Source organism: Calidris pugnax, unplaced genomic scaffold (genome assembly GCF_001431845.1).
Source record: "Calidris pugnax isolate Ruff unplaced genomic scaffold, ASM143184v1 scaffold148, whole genome shotgun sequence".
NCBI lineage: Eukaryota > Metazoa > Chordata > Aves > Charadriiformes > Scolopacidae > Calidris > Calidris pugnax.
In genome coordinates, this window is record NW_015090926.1 from 2,124,993 (window position 1) to 2,147,282 (window position 22,290).

Consider the following 22,290-nt stretch of genomic DNA (forward strand, 5'->3'; position numbering starts at 1 on the left):
GGGTAGAGTGGGTAGATGAGGGTTGTTTGTTTAGGCATTGTCTGTGGGTGAGTTGTGGTGGTTTTTTCAGTTGTTTTGTAGCTCACAGCTCCCTGATGAAATAGCAGGAAAAAGATACTTTCTACTAATGGAAAACAGGTTGAATGAAGCAAAGAAAGTGTTTGTTTCTCAACTGTGCAAGAGAAAAACAAGAGGGATTTGTGCTGTTCTCTTGCCATCTCCAGGCTTAAAACTAAATCTCATCTGGACAAGTACTCCTGAATGGTTTTGTTAGACTTTTATCATAGGTCACTACATTTTTTGAAACTAAACTTTTAAAGTGAGGGAGTTCTATGCATTGTGTCTTACCTGCTTTCATTTTGGTTTTGTGTTAACTTGTAAGCTTGAGCATGAGGAATATCTTATATTTCTTACCTGCTTTGTAGGACTGGCTACTCTTAAAATTATTGGCATGTTAGCTAACTACAATGTGTACAGGTACAAAGCAGGTAGAATCTTTTTTTCTTCCAAGGAGCTCTGGGAAAATACTGCATAATCTGATTTAATGGTCTTTCATAGAATAACACTTAAAATATGCATGTATTCTGTTTTAAAATCGAGCAAATAGCAGGAGGAAACTTCTGGGTTTTAATTAGCTTGCTTTTTTTAGTTTTGTTAGTGTTCTTTCTGTCTCATCCCTTTCATTCACTGCTACCTTAAGTGACTGTTTTCCATTAAGAAGCCCATTGTTACCTGCTGGTTTTGGATGATTACCAAAGCTTAAGTGAAAACCTGTTGCATTTCAGAGACACATAAACCCTTTACTTTCTGTAAATGCTACCTTAAGTATGTGAGTAGCGTGCTGCTGTAGAAAGGCAAGTAAATCCTTTTCTTCTAAAGGACAGAGAATTCCTCATCTAAAATCATGAAGAGGACCATTAGCTGTTATTCCCTCCGAGTGTTGGAGCAGAATTGTTTAAAGATACCTGTAAAACATACCAGTATGCTTGTATCATGGAAAACAGATCTTTTCATTCTCCTAGTAGCTTATGGAAATGCATCTTACAAATGTTTTAGTGAAATTTAAGATGTCTAAGTTTCAATGTTTGGATTTTCTTTGCAGGTCACCGATGAGCTGTTGGAAAAGATAGCCTCAAGAAGCCAGAATATTACTGAAATCAATATTTCTGATTGTCGCAATGTATCTGATACAGGAGTATGCATATTAGCAATTAAATGTCCTGGACTCCTAAGGTATACTGCCTACAGATGTAAACAGCTTTCTGACACATCCATTATTGCGGTTGCCTCTCAGTGTCCTCTTCTTCAGAAAGTGCATGTAGGCAATCAAGACAGACTCACTGATGAAGGTCTAAAGCAGGTAAACCTCTGTTCCATAAATTTCTTTTATAGATTTAGTATTTTTCAACTTCTTACCAGGTGAAAAAAGTGACAGAAAAGAAGGTACCCTCCTCTAGGATTTAATTTAAATCGGATGACCTCTTCTGCTTTAATAATTAGGTTACGAACATATTTTCGTGGTGTAATGAATGTTGTTCATTGGAGACTACACCAGACAGTTTCATCAATTGTCTCTTGTGTTCAAGGAGTATTTAGGGTAAGCTGTGAAGCTCTGTGTTGAATCAAATATGCTGTCGATGGTCTAGCATACAGGCATTGCTATGAACTTATATATGTGTCCGATAAATAACTTGGTTCTTATGTGCTGCTCTTACCTCCGTTTCCTTGAGTGTAGTTAGGAGCTTCATTTTGTTATGTGTGTAATTATAGTCTTTCTTGCTTGTCTATAGTACTTACAAAAACTGAAGAAAGATAATCTTTAAGGGGTGGTAGAGAAGCAGAAAAAAATCTTAGCTCCCAGCTGTCTGGTTCAGTCAAATCCTGTTGGTTTTTTTGCCCTTATTCTTAAGTATGTTTTTTTTATTTCATTGATTACAGCTGGGATCAAAATGCAGAGAATTGAAAGACATTCATTTTGGACAATGTTACAAGATCTCAGATGAAGGAATGATCATTATAGCTAAAGGCTGTCTGAAGTTGCAAAGAATATACATGCAAGAAAACAAATTAGTAAGTACATGTCATGATTTATTTTCCACAGCATTTTTATTGTAAAAGCTTTCTTTTGCTTTTTATCTGTTTAAAACTTTCTTCTGAATAGCTGCTTTTTGACAATGAATTGCTTACAAATGTTCCTTAGCAGTCACAGTTTAGGTTCTACAGAGATAGCTCAGAAGATGACTCAAAGTTCAAGTTAAGCTAATGCTACTCAGATACATAATAACTTTTGGTTTTGACATTGCATTCCAGGAGTTAATTGTTTGGGAGATGCTTGATTTGCATAGGAAAGTGTTTAGTCCATATGGAATGCTTCTTTTGTTTATACCAGTGCATTTTTCTACAACAGAAAGTACAAACTTACCTAAACTAAAACATTTTTGGAGGTTGGGTTCTTGATTACAAATAATACGCTTTGATAACGTTTTCTTGAAATATGTCACTTTCTCATCAGGATGCAGTAGAATAGTGTGCTGGTGCTAGTGGAAGCAAGTTGTTGAGGACTACCTTGTGTCCTAATTATAAGCAGTCTCTGAAATGATGGTTTCTAATGTTGAAAGCCAGTATCTATTGCAATGGTATAGTAGAACACTGGCTTTAATTTTTATTTTTTTCTTGCAAGTGTAAGTAGAAAAATTTGCTTGCAGTTAAATTCTGAACTACGAGGTAATGTCAGGGTTATAACTGTTAGTTTGAAAACTGGACCAAATAAATTGCGTTTGTAAGAAAACGGCATACCTTGTACTCAGACTCATTTGATATTTGGCTTCAAATAGGCAAACAGACACTAATGTGTACGCTTGTTCATTTGAGAATGGCTTTAATATAAACCGTCATTTATTTGTTTTTATCAGAATTGTAGGAAGTTGAGAAATAGGAGATAATGGCCAAAGCTGAGATCTCAGAATAATTCAAATGCAGAAAAAGGGGCGTGTCCCCTGTTACTGAAACAAAATCTTGAATCCTGTCAAGATTAGTCTTTGTAATGCTTATCTTAATACATAAAATGTTTAATTTAAAAAAAAAAAAGGGAAATTAAAGTTCCAAGAAGCCTGGAAGGAAAGCATACTCCTGCAAAAATTAACTGGAGAAAGGCAGGTAAATTTGTAGGATTATTTATCTTTGAATGAAGAATAAAAATCTTGTGGTGCATAGTCAAGGCTTACATAGTTGTATGTGAAAGATTAATTAGTTGTACATAAAGATTGTGTGTATAAATTCCTACATAAGTGCATTCTCATTGGAAGGTATCTGGGTAAGCTGTTAATTTGACCTTCCTTATAGATATGCCTTACACTTCTTACCATTGAAGTTTTTGTTCTCTTTATAGTCTAAAATGTAACCTAAGAAGCTGACAACTCATTTGTTAGCAGTTAAAAGTGCTCTGGTTTTCTTACCTGAAACGTCATCTAAGTTCTCAATTGAAATGCAACATAGGAAGTATCTTCATGTTTTTAAGACAATCAGAAAAGATGGTCTTCACTTGCACTTTATTTGGTTGCCTTCATTATTGGAAACATAATGTTAATTTTTCATTGTAAGACAAAAATACATACTCTCAAATGAATAGGAAACTTCTTTTAATTATTTCTTCTAAAAATTTGTCAAGCAACTTGATTTAGCTTTGTAAAGTCCAAATTCAGGTCTTTAAATCTTGTCTAGAAATGTAGGTGTGAAATAAGTCATAAAGCTGGTATGAACTCCAGGGTGTTGAATCTTTACAATAAAGTAACACTTGAATGATTCCACTAAATGACAAAGCTGCAGAAACTGATGTGCTTTCCCCTTGCTAGGGGCAAGAGACTTTCAAGTTTTGCTGAACGTGTAATTTTGTGTGATGAACCAGGAAAACTTGGAAGTTCTCACAAAGTTGTTAAATAAATATGCTCACCTTTCAAAATAAATTCTGAAAAAAAGGAGGAAAAAAAAGAGATTAAAAAAAAGGGAATTGTTTAATGCCGCAAAGTTAACTTAAAAGGAAGTAACGATTGGTGGCAAATGACAATCAACTGTTTGATTTGTCAAATTCTGTGAGTTATTTTTATTTTCAAGACTGCTTTCTAAAATAAAAACACTGTTAATATTTGCTGTAGCACGTCTTCCTACTATTTTGGTGAAGAAAGTGTTTTGGGGAAGTGTGTGTGTGTTGGTTTTCAAAACAAGTAAGTATTCATTATCTGAAATCAAAATATTCTGTGGCAAGAAAAGTGTGGTTGATATGCGAGGGCTTGATTTGTGTGTTTGAAGTTCATAGATTATCAGTCTGCTATAGGAAGAAGACTCCTCTCCCCCCCAACCCTCCCCCCCTTTTTAAACAGCTTCTGTAGCTTTTTGTATGCATAGTGTAAATTCAATCTGTGTATTTTGGGTTTTATTTTCTTATTTCTTCCTTTTTCAGAGGTGCTCAACATCATGTGACTTACAGGCAATTTCTCTTAATTTCAAAATGTGTAGTCCATTATAGATGGTACGTGATGGCTGGGTTTTCATGTAGGCTTGTCTCAGACTAATGGATTTTATACTTCAAAAATACATCTATACAGAGGCAGCCAGCAACTAAATAATGCCTTTGTGAGTGTTACTTTACAATGAAATGTGGATCAGGCAACAGCACAGTTCAGTTGCTTCATCTGTTGCTAAGTAACTCCATTATCAGACCTGCTGAGTAGAAACAGAGAAAGAAGAATTTGTTCTGATTGTTTAATATACTAGGTATTTCACAGAAAAATAGACTCTTTCCTTTCTTTGAAATGCTGATTATGTCATGGTAGTAAGTGAAAGCTGGAGATAACAGCTGCAAAGGATGTGTACAGAAAAAGTTAACATCGCAGGGCTAACTGTAACAGCACAAGGTGGTTGTTGTTTGCATGGGTGTTTATGATTTGTATATCTTCAAAATATGTTTATTATTTCCTTTGTCCTTGGAATGGTAAAGTAATTATATGCAAAACCTCTTTTCTGAAACATACTGGCCAAATTGGGAACCTACTGAAAAAAAAAAAAAATGCAGTATTTATAAAGTGTGCCAGTATGTTGAGCTGTCCGTCCTTATCTCTTTCCAAGGAGTTTGATACAATCAAACAATCTCACAGAAATTCAGTGTGAGTGGAAGAACAGATTATAACTCTAGACAGAACTAAGAAATTTCCTAGCTTCTTGCTTCAGTGAGTTGAGTTAGTTCTTGTTTTATGGTCATGGCTGGAATTCAATGCTATGAGTATGACTTTCATGGGTGCTTCATATGAATGGTTATTGTGAATGAGGCTGGTGGAAGAGGAGTTGGTTAATTTTGATTGTTAGCTTTCTACCAGCCCCCTTTTTGTCTTTCCATCCCAGGTACACAGTACATAGCTTCAGCTGCCAAATGGGAGAACTGCTGTGCACTACTGTGCAGTGCTGTCGCTGAGAAGTGGAGAGGGGCTGTACTTAACCTGAATTGCCAAGGAAAATTAATGCTTTTCATTGCAGCCTTCCTGAGAAAGATGAGGCCCTAAAAGGTTTTGCAACCTCTTTGTAGAGAGGTGCAGAACAAGTTTGTGACTACAGCGCACCCATAAGGAAGGATTGCTTCCAGAAGCAATTTTTGTACAAGCAGTGTGTAAACTATCCATTTCCTCATCATTATGAATAGAGTAGATGTAGATTTGGGAGCTCATTTTAGAGCTGGAGAAAACCTTCTCCACTTAACTACATTGATTTTACAGACTAATGTCTTTTTCATTGCCTTTCCTTAACTGAGTGATTTAATGGCTAAAATTATGATACAAGGATTGCTGAAACTTAGCAGGTGGGAGTTACAGACTTGTACCTCCCTATTCCACACAGTGTCTGGGTGTTTTCATGGTGAATTAGGTGTGGATGAGGAGAAGGAGTTTCTGAAGAGGAAGGGAGATGGAGTTTTACATGCTGTTAACAGGATGACAGCATTCCTACCTCTGTACTTTCTTCCCTTCCTCTCTTTTCTCTTTTTCAAGCTTGTTTAGGGGTAGAGGGGAAATAATAGTGCATCTAAGCTACGACAGTGGGAATTCTGGCAGCATTTCTCCCTTTCCAATAAAATGAACTTGTGAATTGCATGACTTAAAGACAAATCATTTGTCCAATGGTTCCCAAATGTGTTCATTAAGATGGTTATGGTCTAATGACCACTTTTCTAGTTCCTTGTTTGTCTTTTGGCTCTGTCCAGGAACAGTGTCTAGAGTGAGTGGAAGACATCTCCAGATCAACAATTTTTGTTCCAATTGGCAGTGTGTTTGATAATCTTTTTTTCATGCTCAATGTGCATGAACGCTTTTATAGTAAATATTTTACAGATATTTATTTAATGGCATTTTTAAAGATGAGTATTCTGTTAGTGTTTGTAGTTTGCAGTTTGTAGCAGATAACACAGAGTAGAAATTTGTGTTAACAGTGACACTACATTTGATAGAAACTATAATACCTAAGTTATGTGAATAATATACATTTTTAAACTTTCAGTGGAAAAGAATTAAGATATATGTAAAACGGAAAGGTTTTAGTCTAATCACATAATTAAATACTTAACGTACCCTTTTAAAACACTGACTGGAATGAACCTAGTGTAAAAATCTATGGGACAGACTAAACTGAACTTTCATGTTTTCCAAATAATCACAGAGTAGTGTAATCTGATTCATTTATGCATATGTGTTTTACTGAGATTGCTCCCCATCTCCTATTTTTGACTTTGAGAAGTTCTCTCTCTTCTTCATATGTGTCAGCTACAAAACACTTAATTCAGCAGTGTGCCCTGTGCATGACACAGGGCAAATGAGGAGAGGACAGACTACTTTGAGTTTAGTTCGAACAAACTGTTTGAGAAGAAAAGACAGTATTATGAGGCATATAATTTGTGTATCATCTGATGATGTGAACCACTGAAGTTTAGAATAAATAGAAATAATTTACTTTTCATTGGTAACAAGTAATTGAAAGAGACTTCTGGGGAAAAATATTCCTAAAGAGTGTCATTTCCCTGCCCTTCTCCCTCTTCCCCTCAACATATTCCATATGCTACTTCAGTTTTACATAAAATTACTTGAAACTGTTCTTCTACATGGAGAAATTTCAGAAAAAGGATCATTTTCCCATGGTTCTTTGTGAATACTTTCCCAAAATACTTTCTAACTAGTGTATTTCATTGTTTTGAGGTTTTAAAAAGAATTGTAGTTGTTCCAGACTTTTCCCCTTCAATTTTTTCTTTTTAAATTAAAAACTCATGTTCTCCAACAGAGTGTTGCTGGTTTCTTTGAAGACAAAATGCACATATAGGACTAGTTACTCACTAAACATATGCATACGTATTAAGAATGATACCAGTACTGAGCTTAATTTCTCTACTGTATATCATAGCTTTGGACAATGGTGCTTCATCTGCTGTCAAGTATTAAATTAGAGCTTTCTAAAGCAAAAACTCCTTACAGATGACACCGTTGGTAGTGTTCACTGGTAATGATAAATTCCATCTTGTATTTTAGTTTGTCAAAGATGTTACATATGCACCAGAAACTACTAATGTACCATAAAAAATGTTATTGCTTTAAAAATGCATTGAATAACTATACTGAAACTAAGCGGAGATATAGGAAAACATCTTTCCTAGCAACTGTTGAGACGTCTGTTCAGTATTAAAAGCTGTGTTGGTTTCAATAAGCTCTTCTGAAACATTCACTTCGTTTTCACAATAAGATAAAATTATTTGATCACTCTTAAGAAATCTCACTGATACAACCTAATTTCTCAGAGTTTGGTAACTTTGGTTTTTTTTCTTTTTAGAATGGTTGCATTTTGACTCGGGCAGCTTCAGTAGCACTGTTCTTTAGGCAAAACATTCACGCCGAGTTTGATGTAAATAGAATAAAAAATAGTGAAGGTTGCCTGCTCGTGCATATATATGAATTTGTTGTAAAGGCATTCGAACCATTACGCGGGTGTCAGGCTTCTATTTTCTGTATAAATGTTCCTGTAAATAACCTGGCAGTAAGTGCAGTACTCGGTCGTCACCCGTAGGTGGCGGTGTTGACTTTGCAGTGGCGGCAGGTGTTGGCGTCCCCGCGGCGGGGGGTTACCCGGACACAGCAGGTGACTCCTCGATATTGCGCTGCTTCCACGCATCCCGCTTTCTCCTCGGTTCGGCTGCCAGCATCGCTGCCTCAGTACTTCTAAATGTCCGCAGACTGTTAGTATAACAAAGCCTGCTCAAGTAAATAGCGTTTGACTCTTGCAATGTAGTTACATGTGTTGTTATTGAAGCATTTGAAGACGTGTGGAAATAATGTATACCTTGGAACAGGTTGTCCAGAGAGGAGGTGGTAGGTGCCCCATCCCTGGAAACACTCGAGGTCAGGTGGGACAAGGCTCTGAGCAACCTGATCTAGTTGGAGATGTCCCTGCTCATTGCAGGGAGGCCTTGTACTAGATGACCTTTCGAGGTCCCTTCCGACCCAAACTATTCTGTGATTCTGTGATCTGTGCTAGATATACTGAGTATAAAGTGAATGAATTGAAACTAAATGCTATTGCAGTTTGTGAGTGAAACCTCGAAGAAGACTAGCTATTATTCCTTTATTTGCTTTTTGCACATTTACCCATTCTTAGATAAGACCATCTTCTGCAATGATAATGCAGTTTTGAACTTGCGGCTTCTTAAAGGCCAAGGATGTGTCTTCTGGAGATGTGTATTTAGGAATACAACACAGGCAACTTTGTTTTTTGAAGCAAGCTATTTTATGTGCACCCTTGTCTAATAGCGTGGATTCTTATTTACTGCATTCATTTTATTTTTTAATAGTGTAAGCCAAAAGTGCTTCAAATGTCTTACTTCAGTTATCTTTCAAGGGTATGTCTCAGAGAGGCAAACTAATTCTGGTTCAGCCCTTAGTGTCAGATAAATTAGGAGCCCCTTAAAGTAATTATTTTCAGCTTAATGCTTAACACCACATTTTGGGTTCTATATTCAAAGTGTTTTTCTATGTTGCATTGCTCAAAAGACATCTCTGCAGGAGGAGGGTTTACTCAGGAGTTGCAAGGTGTGGTTTTTGTGTTTTTTCACCTTTGCTAATGCTTTCATCTTTTTCTATGATTTCTGTCCCCCCATCTTTCCCCTCCAAATATTTGTCTCCAATGGGGAAACTTTGTTTTAAGCAGGTGAAATTTAAGATTAATTCAGTGTTTGTGAAACTACTTAGACTGACGGCATTGGAAACTGAAGTCCTCTTTTTGTCCACTGAACAGGTACAGCGTGAGCAGCAGCAGCAGTGCGAGTTTCACCCCATTGCCCCACCGCAGTGCGGCAAAGCCTGACCTAGAGAGAGAGCTCTAGCAAGAGCTAAGAGGCTTGTTCAGTCTCCATGCTCACTCAGTCCTTACTGTGGCTGCCAACGGGAGTACCCATTTGTGGTAGTGGATAGATATCCACACTACAAACCCACCAGGAACTGGACCAAAAGCACCAGCTTATTTCATAAAAACTACTGACCATCTGTCAAATGATTTAACTTCAGTTACCACAGACCTGGGCCACTGGTAGAAGTGAATGGCTCCATGTCCCACTGCCAATTCCTCAAGTTCAGTCTCTTTATAAATACTAGTGCAGATTCTTTATACTATATACTGCACAAACAAAATGTGTATGTAGACTAAGTTTTTTGTAAAGCTAGTTGTATACCCCTTTCAAATGCTTGACTGTACGTTTAAATACTCTGGCTTAATAATAAGGTCAGCTATATTGTTTCGCTATTCTGTGGGTTTTTTTCTTTTTTAAACAAATACTGCATTTATTGAACTTTTTAACCAACTACTTGATGTTGTGAGTTGACTTGTCATGTACAGTCTGAGTGTGTGTGTATATATACATTGTAAAAGCAACTAAGAACTGGAGTTGTAATCTGCATTGTTGCATTAATTATGTTTTTTGACTCTTGTTAGGATACCTGTGGTAGTTTAATGGCTCTACCTACTCCACAGTTTAAAAAACTTTGAATTTTTATATTGATATAAAATAGGGTATTATACCACTTAAAATAATTCTTTGGACTGTAATTTGTTACCACGTTTTATTTTTTTCTGTATAAAATTGTGTACTACATGCACTGTAAATTAGCATAATGACAAAGAACTGAGGAGTGGAAAAGTGGCTAATGCACAACTTTTTTTCTACTTTTTGGTCAACATTATAAAATGATTATTCATTTGATACTTGCAGATGATGTATTTTGAATACAATTTTAGAAAAGGTTAAACATGCTTATTTATACATTCAAGTGATGTCTGTTAATGCCTATGCATTAATGACTGGCATGTTAGTGAACTTTTACATCAAATTTTAAAAGTACTGTAATGAATAATATTCTGAATATTGAAGATTCAGGTACTAAAAATCCAAATGGATGACGGTAGTGTGAAAAACCTAAAAACAACCCACAAGCAAATTGCAGCAAGGTGGGAGTCAATTTTTATGCTTTCTGTATAGTTATTTAAAGAGCCATTGTATATTGTAATTAAAATACATACCAATGGCAATAAAGAAATGAGTAGTATTTATAGGATATTTTTGTATTTCTAGAGCATGCAATATTTTCTTTTTATTGAGTGCTCTGTCAAATTGCAAATAGAAAGTTAAAATGCAATTAGTCAGCTCAGAAGATGCCCATACAATTTCTTTACTGTTGCGGTATTTTGTTTAATTTGACCTGTTAGCGTTGTATGTAAAAAAAACAAAAACAAAAGTAAGTAAAAGCAAATTAATAGAAAGTTGCAATAGCACATTGCCTTCAAAAGAAGCTTTTACTGAAGCTATAAAACCTGTGTAATAGTATGTACCTGCTGTACTGAGAAAGATGGATGCAGTGAAGTTATTTTTTTATCTGGGTTCCGGTAATTAATAAATTTTGAGACAATTTTTGCTTTAGTCTGCTTACTGAAATGATAAATTGTTACTGAAATAAGCAAAATGTTTGAGTTTTATGGTGTAGGGTAAATTAATATAAATTTTAATGGACATAGTAGATCTTGAATTAAACTAGAATGTAGATGTTTGGTTTTGATGTGTGGGTTTTTTTGTTGTTGTTTTGTGATTGTTGGCTGTTGTTGTTGAACAAGTTATTTGAGCTTTTAATCTAATTTAAAAACTTTGTGACCAGGGATTGGTAGCTGGATATGGAGCCTTTTTGATTGTTTGAAATATCCACATTTAATTGCCATTTGGGTCAATGGTCCAGGTATTATTGCACTACTGTAGTCACAAACAGAATTCTATGATGCAAAAGTGAAAAATCTTTCCAGTAAAATATGTGTCTCAATAGAATGTGTGCTGCCAGATACTACAGGCACCTAAATTGAATTGTAACAAAAATCTTCAGTTTCAGTAGGGGTTTTTTTGGTGGGGGGGGTGGGGAGTGGATGGTTTCATGGTTGGTTTTTCTTTTTTTAATCTAGTGATATCTTGCGGCAAAGAGACCACTGGCAAACTCCAGATGAATCACTTAGAGTTCTTCATTTGTTAAGTCGGTATCTTGACCCGTGTTGTACTCTGTAAAAATCTTCAGCCATTCACTTAAGGATAGCAATAAATCAAAACTGATAATATTACTCCCAGTGAGCTGTGATGCTTCTTACTGAAAGAGATCACAAGTATGATGCTGTGAAGCAAATCCTTAAAACTGTCAGTACCATTATTTTAAAATGGTAGCAATTTGCATCCATCAAAGATAATACAAATGTATTTTTATTTGTATAGGACAAAGACAAGATTATGTAAAAATAATGAATGACAGGCATCTTTGTTTATATCATCTGTTCCAGCAAATTCCAGTTGAACTTATTATCTTTCTGAAGCTAGAAAAATGAACTTGTCAGATTCCTGAAGCTGGAGGAAAACACTTTGTTTCCCAAAGAACTTGATTATAACTTTACATAGCTTTAAAGCCTTAAGTATGAAAGATCAAAACTTGTATACAGTTAGGTGTAACAGAAGCAAGTTCTACAAATGTCTGCGTTCCCTGTCCTCAGGCTGCCATAGTGACATATTTGTGTTCTCTCATTGATATCTTGAAGTGCTTTCCAGGTAGTTTGTGTTCACCAAAACGTTATAATGTTGGCACATACATTACCGGGCAAATTGAGTGGGCATGGAGAATGAACTGAATTTTTTGATTTACACTTAGCTGAAGGCTTTTCATTGTAAATTTATCATCTGTATTTAAACCTGGTTCTGATGTCCCATGTTTTATGCATTTTTTGCTGTGGTATTTCAGTTGCCATTGTACTTTTTATCCAGAATGCTAATGCTTAAGAAAATGTGTTTGGGCTTTAGACACAGGTGCTGTTGTACTTACCATAGCTTATTTTGAACATGCTATTCTGACTTTCAGAGCTATGTGTAGCTTTTGGCCCTTTATTTTTCTCAGATCCCTTAGTTCATTCTTTCTTCTGTTTTGTATGATAACTTCCACCTTCCTCACCCCCAAATGTTTGAAAATTCAGTTGTGTCTGAGGCTTTCCTAAAGATTTTCTTGCTGGTGTGGTCTTCAAACACCAACTTGTGAATGTCTTCTGGTCTTCTTGCTCCACGACATCCAAATGTGTTTTTGTCTATGTGGGGTTTGTATCTTCCTCTGGCGTTATGCAGTACTTATTGGTTTCTAAAAACATGGAATTATATTTAAACCTTTGAAGTTTTTTGAGGGTTGAAGGTATAGATATATAGATATCATGAACGCAATGACTGTAAATAGCTGAATTTTGTCTGGAACAGAGTTCAAGTTCTTCATAGTAGCTCATATGGTGTTAGGATTTGGATTTGTGACCAGAACAGTGTTGATAACTGAGCAGTGCTTACACAGGCCCAGGGGCTTTTCTGCTTCTCAGCGTGCCCCGCCAGCGAGCAGGCTGGGGGTACAAAAGGAGCTGCGAGGGACACAGCTGGCCCCAGGGATATTTCTTGCCAAATGGTGTCATGCTCAGCAATAAAACAGGGAGAAGGAGGAGGAAAGGGGGATTGTCTTCTCAAAGTAACCGTTGGTGTGATGAAGCCCCACTTCTCAGGAAATGGCCTAACACCTTCCTGCTGATGGGAGTGAATGAATTCCTTATTTTGCTTTGTTTCACACATAGCTTGTGCTTTACCTGTTAAACTGTCTCTATCTCACCCCATGAGCTTTTTCACTGTTACCCTTCCAGTTCTCTCCCCCATCCCACTGGGGGCAGTGAGCAAGTGGCTGTGTAGTTGTAGCTGCTGACTGGGGTTAAACCACAACAGTGGAGGATTGTGCTGGTGTTCTGCCTCCTACCAGTTTGGTAAGATTGTTGAGAATGGTTTAAGAATTTTTTCTGTCTAAATTATGAAAATGTAAACCTGAAAAAAAGTCTAGGTTGCAAAATTATGGTGAAAAAGATCAAATGTGAATGGGAAGTATTTATGTTTTAATATTTTCCGGCATAAACATAGAGAAAATTTCTCAACTGTGTACAAGCCGAAATGGAAAACTAATAACGTTTTGAAGGCTAAAGAAAAGGCGCTTGCTACTGTCGGTATTATCTAACTAGTACTTAAATGTCATAGGACAGCATTGGTATTTGGAGGGCTAATCTATACAATAAGAGTAAGTTTTATTTCAGAGTCGTTAATTGAGAATGAGACAAACACATGCAAATAAATGGTCTCAAATAAACCCTTACCAGTGAGACAAGTTCCAAAAAAAAAAAAAAAAGGCTAGCTAGCTTGTATAACTTGATCATAGAATCTTAGAATCTTTTTGGTTGGAAACGATGTCTCCACTATTCTGACCCAGGCGATGTCAACCTTTGCTGTGGGGGAGCACTAAAGATGAGTAGTTTTCTGCTGGGTCGGTAAGCTGAGCTCGCTGTGCAGTGAGCTTGAGAAAGTGATGTGTCTGTCAGCGTGGATGATGTAGGGGCAGGAGTGGGCAGCTGTGAACTGTTAACGTAGCTGTACTGTTCCATTAAACAATACTATGAATTCTGAGATCTTCCCCATAAAAAAAATCCAAACCCTAAAAGTAATAGGTTCTTAAAGTATTTTGCTCCCTCCCAAAACAAACAAAAAAATTACTCTTTTTGTTAAATGTAAGCCAGTGGGCCTACTTTGTGAGTGAGGCTGCAGCAGCAACTGCAGTTTTCCAGAAGACTTTCGCTGACATTTTCCAAAGATGACATTTCTACAGTGACCAACGTGCAGTCAGGCAGTGCTGCGCCGTAGCTGTGCCTCTGTTCTTGTCTCCCTTATCAACACAAATATCCTGTGCCCAAAGGGTTCCTTTCCAGGCCTTGTGTGTCTGGAGACGTTATGCTTTGGGTGCCCTGTGACTCTTGCACCAGAGGGAGGGCCAGCCAGTTTACTGCGGCCGGCCTTTCCAACAAGAGTCTGGTTGTTACAAAGCAGGTGTTTACTTTGCACAGAATGTCGGCTTTGCAGCTCTTTGCATCTGTGCAGTTCCCTATTGGGGTGTTTCCAAATCTGTTCATGTTTGGAGATGTTTTACAGTTTTGAAAAGAGGCTATTTATTAAAGCAATTTTACAGTTTTCTTTAAAATCATTGTAATATTTTTTTAATACTTGGATTTACTATTTAAAATATGTGAAAATTAACATTTTCAGTGCACTGGAGTTAGTTGTCTGATTTTTTGAGGGGAGGTTGATAGCTGTTAATCTTGTGTAGCCTTTTGAAGCTACAAAGGACTAAAGTGTATAAAGAATACTTATAAGTAAGAGGTTTGTATTCTTGAAATTGGATGATTTCAACACATACTACATAAATCTGTTTCAATATAGTCATTCTTTCAAGGAAATGTGGATTTCTAGAATGAAATAGTGGTTGAGAATTTCTATGGTTTTAGGCATTTCTGAAAATAGCATAATGGGGGATACTTCAGAAATTGGTATCTTATAGATACCAGAACGCTCACATGTAGTACCATTTTATTTTGGTTTTAGTAGTTTCCACTACAGCTCAGAATATTTTAGAAAATATCTTTTTCCTGTAACAGTCATTCTTGCGCTAATGTCTTATTTGGTTTTCTTAAGTGACTCTTAGCACTGTACAGTCTGAAAAGCACTGTACTGTTCCTGTTGCTCATAGATGACAATTTCTCCAAATTTTGAAGAATTTGCAACACATTTCAGTAGCAAATCAGTACTGCAGTGGATTTAACGAGAGAGAAATAATATGTATTTGAGCTAAAGTTGTTAACAGAATGTACATCTTGTAGACATTCTTTGCCTTTTTGGTTTTTCTTTCTAGCATAGAAGTTTTATCTCACTTGGGAAAGGTGTTGCAAATAAACTATTATGGAAGGGTTGCTACATCTGACCTTTTGTTTTTCAGTTGTGATACTAGTCCTCAGTGAAATAAGGTGCCTGTAGAGATAAGTGGTTGATTGTTTTTTGTGTTTTTTTCTTGCTGGAAGAAAAAGAAATCTGGACAGTGTATTTTAAACTTGAATGATACTATTTTGATATTTAAGCTATTATACAAGCTGAAACCAGCATGATTGTGCTTTGGAGGAAGTAATCTTTTTTGGTTTTTTTGCACAATGTAACAAAGTTCATGTGATTATATCTGGTATGTCTGTGATGTCCTGTGAAGGTCTGTCCTCTGTATTCCTCATTTCTATTTTGGGTGGGGTAATATGGAAGTTCAAAACTTCTCTGACTCTGAAGGTAATTGCAGACCTTTCAGATAATTAGATAGTGGCTTGTTGCTTTTGTGCAAGTGACAGTTTAGCTGCATTACTATGTGGACCCAGTAAAGGACAGAGTAAGATCCACTCAAATAGGTGAGATACTGCTGTTTTAGTGTATTTTCTTGCTGCTTTTACCACTGAGTGAATGGCTACTTCCATCTATCTAGGACTGTAGGAGCAGCTCTAATGTATCTGTGAATCTATGTCTTAAAATAAAACTTGGGGGAGGTAATGCAAAAAGTTGCTATGTTAAGTTCTTTATTTTTTACGTTAACTTTGGATTTGGTAGTAATTTGCTCTGACCCTATGAAGATGGTGATATTACAGTTTGTACGTCAAATTAGACACAACTAGAAGATTGAAACAAATACTTCAAGCTCATGTTCTCAAACTGCAGGTACTTTTAAGGAAAATTACAAGTACATTGTAAGTAAGTGTTGCAACAAGCAGTAACTAAATCTAGATACCTATTTTTACAGTTTTTGTTGATTTTAAGGTATTTGCTTAGTAATGCATAAAAAATGGTATAATGTGACACTGCTTTCATGATTCGTAAGGCACAGATATTTCTGTGTTTGCAGAACAATTTCTATTTGTCATTTAGTACTGGCTTTTAAGTTTGAAGATGAACAAGGTGATAGAAGTGCTAAAGAATATTAAATATACTAAATGTACATTAAATCCAGTTGAAAACTTGGTGTTTGTTGTGGTATAAGCATTTTTTGATGTGCAGAGTATCTGACTGCATTGGGTTTGCGTTCAGCTGCTACTAGCTGTGCAGGAATTTTTGTAGTATAGTATACATAAAAATTCTCCATTGTTTTTAGAATGTTATTTGAAGAACAAGAATAAAATATTCCATTCTGTAATATTATTTGGTTTATAGTTTTAAAGAAAATTGGCAAGCAAAACTATAATATTTTTGTGCAGTAATTCAAAAAGTAATTTTAATAGATTCTTCTTGAATGAAACATGCTTTATATCTTTCTGTGGCTAGTATTTTTAGGAAATGCTGCTTTGAGAGAAGGTAAATTTTCATGCATAACAAAAGGCAACAGGCAGATCAAAGATTAAGATAACCTTGCCTTAAGACTGTGCCAAAATAAATTGTTCGTTTTATCTGGTAAGTCTGTTAATGGTGTCGTCGTATATGTATCAAATCTGCAATGCTGGAATCCTTGGTAGACTGTGACTGTGTTTATTAGAACAACTGACTTCTGCAATAATTAGTGCTAATCACAGGAGAGTGCAGTCCTTTTCCATCTATCTAATTCTTCAGGAATGGGGTTTTTTTGACGAATTTGGCTATCTTAAAAGTAACATTCAATTTCTCTGATTTCTAAAAGTTGAAATTAGATTATTGTTTTTATTTTTAAGTGAGCAGTGTAAATTATTTTCTTTGCTCAACTACATGGAAAGATAATATAATTATTACTGTTATTACTGATTAACCTGGTTTTGGTTGTATTCAGAAGACATTTGATAATGGTTTTCTTGATTTAAGCTTGTTGTGCAAAAAAGTTAACGCTCGTGAGTATAAGGAATAATTACTAATCTCTTATACGCCACAAAATCAACATCTTTTTGAAAGCAGTTGTTGATTTTGAGAACAATATTATTGAAGAACTACCAATTCATTTAATATTACTGTCTGTGCAGTTTGTATTACCTACATAAATACAGCACATCAATTTCCATTTTAAGACCTTATGTTTTTAGTTTCATATAACATTCCCTCCTTGATTATTTTTGGACAGAATTTTCCTTCTAGTTAGAGAGTATATGTGTGTACAAATATTTTGCTTAGAAAATTTCTTGTTTTTCAGGAAGAAAAATAAGAAATCTGTATGAATGTCGACTTATTAATCCTGAAAATTCAGTTTTTCTGTACGAATTAGCAGGGGAGACCACCACAGTATAAAGGATGAGCTTTTGCTCTTTTATCATCCTCTGAAAAGTACAGCTTGCCTGTGTTCAAGCCAAGGTTTGAGAAGAAACTAACATTTTTATTTTCTGGATTACTTAGCTAAATGCTTATAGAGCTATATGGCACAATATGAACGTTTTCAGGTTAGGGTCTGAAAAGATTTAGTAAGGCTACCTGAATTTTTTTTTTTCCTAGATGCTAGGTCTGCTGTAAGCGTAGGATCAATTAAAAGCAAGCAATTGTGGTTTTGTGTTGTTTTTTTGTTAGTTTGTTTTTCATTATCTATGTTTTGTATGTTGGAGTTTTTATGTGAGGAACATGGAAAAATGAGGAAACTGGGAGGTTCTTGACTCTCTCGTGTGGTGTAATAGTTTAAAAAGAGGTCCCACTTCTCCCTGAGAGGCTTGCCATCCCTGTAGCAAAAATCAGTGGAGGATTGCTGAACAATAGATCAGTGCAGTACCATAAAACTCCTTTTTTGGCAACTTTAAGATCCAAGCTTTTGTGTTGGAAAAATCAAGCATAAAGTTGCCTGGTAGTGGGATTTGGGTGGATTTTTTTGTTTGGTTGGTTTTGGAGTTTGGAGTGTGTGTTTTTTGTGGTGTGTGATTTGGCTTTTTTTGGTTGGTTGTTTTTTGTGGTTTTGGGGTTTTTCTTTTTTTTTTTTTTTTTTTTTTTTTCTTGATCAACTGGAGAATATAGCCTGGGGATTTAAAAGAATGAGAAGAGTTCTGGTAAAGCCTTGCTGGTAAATTCCTCAAGACAAATAAACTACACTTGCTTTCCCAGAAGTCAGATATTCTGTGATATTGAAAAGATACTTTATAAGGGGTGTTCTAGACTTCATTACTACTTTTTTTTTTTCTGTGGCTCCCCTTAAAGTTGAGGCTAGGCCTAATCAGAGGATAGGTCAGTTGTCTTAATTTTAAGTGATGTTGCTCTCCAAACATATCCTGTGTTACAGCCTGTTCTGGCTTTTTCTCTGGTGGAAAACAATGCAGAATGGTGGTCAAATTGCCCCCAAAACAACTTTTTTTTTCCCCATTTTTGGAACATGTTTAAGTCATCAGTGTTATTTGTATTTTCTGAGAGTAAATGTAAGCTATTTTTATCACAGAGGATTGCTAATTCTTACTCCTCATGATCTTATATTTAAAAAAACAAGTTACCAAAGTAATATATGAGTGTGGAATAAAAGGTATAGATTGCGAGCATCAGACTAGCCTGAGAAACAATTTTTGAACATGTTTCATGACACATGGTTTCCTCAAAATGAAAAGTTGGGAGGTGGAATCGCATCTTAAAACTTGCTGATAGGAATTAGGAAAATGGTTTTGGATTGCTCTTGAAAAGCGAGGTCTCAGACAGCTGTACAGCACAGTATGGAAAATTAAATGACTGCTGAGCTGGAGTGTTTTTGCTATAGGTAGACTTCTACTGTATAGATTACAGGTATAAATTGACACAGATATTTTTGTGTTTTATCCTATGCTACTCTGGATTTTTATGAGCATTTTGCAATGGATTTCAGTTCTACAAAACTATTAAAAAAGGGTAAATGTGTTGAGTAAAGACCTGGCTAGTAGTTGGCTAGTACCCACACACTCAGTGATGATGCCTCATTTATCATTTTGGGAACTTTTAACTTAATTTACATGTACTCTGGTGTCTTGATGAAACCCAGGCCATTATATTAACAATGATTTTTATCAAATAAACCAAAATTTTTATCAGTCAGTTTTGAAACTATTTCTGCATGAATTTCTGAGCCTGCAAGTGCCAAAATCAGTTCTTAGACTCTTTATGTGTGACTTATACAGGGTGAAGCTTTAAATTGCCCACTACCCAGTAGCTGCTATTTGTATAGTTCTTGAATTACTATTGAAGGCATTTTGTCATGCAGTGTTCATGTTGTTGCTTCTTTACTTCCTTCAAAATGCAAACTTAATAGTAAATAATTTCAGTATCAAGTTATAAATGCATAGATTTGTTATTTTAAAATTTACTTAGTTAATTTTATGCATCTGTATAGGGTGAAGAACTGTTCTTTGTCAAAATCATCATTTTGGGTTTTTTTTTTTTTAAAGGCCCATCACACAGCATTATTTGGTGAATTTTATGAGTTGATAAAAATGTGTGAGTTCTGGTGGACTGAGACTGACAATTCAGCCTGAGTATTGTATTCCTGTTGTTATAAATGGGTTTTTTTCTGGCCAAAGTGGACTGTTTTGTGCTGAGACAGAAAGAAGGAATTTTCCCCTAACTAATTATTGTATATTTCAGGGGAACTATTTATTTGTCACTGTAATCAAAGTTGGATTGTAGGGTGGTTTTAGAGTCTCTTATCTTTTTCAAAACTCTCTGCTCCCCAGCCAAGCAAACAAAAACAGAATTCCAAAGTTTCAGAAAAAAGGAAGAATCGTACTCTTTTCTTGATGGAGAACTTTGATTTAACAGTAGCAGCATTAAATGCTGACAGTTTAAAAAAAAAAAAAAAGCAACCTTTTATATGAAGTAGGGGATTTTTTTCATTTCTTTATATAACTAGATTTTTGTATATGCATATTTTTTCTTCAGCATTTCTCCATTGTTAACAAATAGCATGGTTTTTTTCTTTCAGTAACTCACCCTTTTCTATATAGTGCAAGTGGTCTGTATCGAAAACATTTATTGAAAGTTATTTCTCTCAGAAAGATTTTTGATATTTTTTATTATTCCGTCTTGCAAACTGTTTGAAGGAGGCAAAGGGCTTCTGTCTCTGCAGACCATAATTCCTTTTCAAATTCAAGTACTAGATTACAATTATGATGCAACTCCATAATTTTCATCTTGCTGTTATTCAGTGTTACTGAGATCCTTGTAAGTTAAGTTTACTGAAGTGACTGGGTTTTTTATTTTTTCTTTTTCCCCCTCAAGCATTCCTTCTGTTGAGCACTTTTCTCTTTGCCTGGTATGCTTTCACAGTTTATTTTCAGTTTTTACTTACAGACACCAAGTTTGTTCAAGGTCAGTTTGGTTAGCTTTAAATCTGTCTGATGCCATTAAGAATGGCATCCTCTCTCCACCTAGTGCAAAAAAAATAAAATTTCAAAAAGATTGCTGTTTCCCATCAGAACAAGAGCCTTAAGACTTCTCTGAAGAGGGGAAACAAAATCACCAGCGAGAATCCCCAAGTCAAGGGCACCCAGCTGACAGTAGGATCTGTTCCGCTTTGCTCAAAACAGTTACTCAGTAGGATTTGATCTGTAGAGGACAAGCGGCTGGTGTGGTGGGGGTGTGTGTGTGTTTTTTGGTTGGTTTCTTGTTTTTTTTCCCCTCCCTCCCTGCTCTAGCCCCTTCTCCCCCCTGAGCACACGTGTTGTAGGCACTACTGTTACTGCATGCGTGCCGCTAGTGCAGCACCAAGTGTGTAGGCCTGGCTCACGTGTAAGACAGGCTCGGAATTGGCATTATGCTGACCTCGTTCAGACAGCTTCCATTTAGTCGAAAGTAAAGATTAGCCTGAAATAAATCCTGTATTGATACAACTTTATGCCCAGTCACTGTAAATGTACCTCAATGTCCAGGCTGCAGAAAATGTACAATGTTCTTTATCTTGTTTGACAGGGAAAACACATCTCGCCTTCTTGCCGTTGGTCGTCTATTCCCATGAAAGTTATAATTTCAATGAACTTTTCAACTGTTTGTGGAAAAGTATCTAGCAGTCTCTAAATGCCTGCTGTCTTTCTAATTATTGCTTTGATTATCTTTCAAGATGGCTAAATAGGTTTTGTTCTTTGTTCCATTGTCTGAGTATTTTTAAATTCAAAATAGTTGAACTATTTGCCTTCTAGGCTATGTTTAAAATTTCACGTGGGTTGCCATATGCAAAGATGTTTCAGCAGTTTGATTCATTTGCATTTTGTTATAGTCTGTTCGGATAAGCTAAGAAGTATGGCAGATACTTTTTGTCTTCTTTTCCGTGGGTCCTGCGAATGTTTTTGTCCTCCTCATGATTTTCTTTTAAACCCAGTATGATCATGTTTTAATTCAAATCAGAGAGTGAGATCTCTTCTAATTTAATTCTCACAGTTTTGTATACTTGCCCTCCCTGTATTACTTTGTTCTGAAGACCTGTTTGTATTTATTATATTCACCCAGTAACCCACTTTTTAGCTTAGAAAACTCCTGTTTGCAACAAAGGTGATGTAGGAATAGACAGTGACGCATAGGCTTAAATTGTCAGGCCAAATGTGATTTTAATGCTGAAATTTGTCAAGAAACCATGGTTGTATTAAAACCTCTGAGGATCATTTTAAGGTAACCAGCTTCCTTAAATATAGTCATATGATTGCAGTGCTTTAGCATTCCCTATTTGTGCAAAACTCTGCACAAATCTAACAAATCCATCTGTTGTTGTATCTTCCTTTACCTGTTGGAGTTTTTTGTCTGATTTAGCAAGAATGGACTTCAGGATTTTGTAAATCATCATTATGTTAATATAGTGGCCTAGTGCTTCTTGATGGAAAAGGGCTGAGGGGAGACCTCATTTTCTATGCACTCTTTCACTTCATTTCAGGATTATTCTAGGATGCATGCGGAGA

The 22,290-nt window shown here is 35.9% G+C and overlaps 1 protein-coding gene across 1 annotated transcript in view; it reads left to right on the top strand.

The window, feature by feature from the left end:
• The window catches only part of FBXL17 (F-box and leucine-rich repeat protein 17), a 371,620-nt gene that overhangs the window by 94,288 nt on the left and 255,042 nt on the right, over positions 1-22,290 (top strand). The window contains exons 5-6 of the mRNA XM_014951456.1: positions 1,103-1,360; positions 1,939-2,070. Of these exons, the coding sequence (XP_014806942.1) occupies positions 1,103-1,360; positions 1,939-2,070 (390 nt within the window). The remainder of the gene's footprint in view (positions 1-1,102; positions 1,361-1,938; positions 2,071-22,290) is intronic.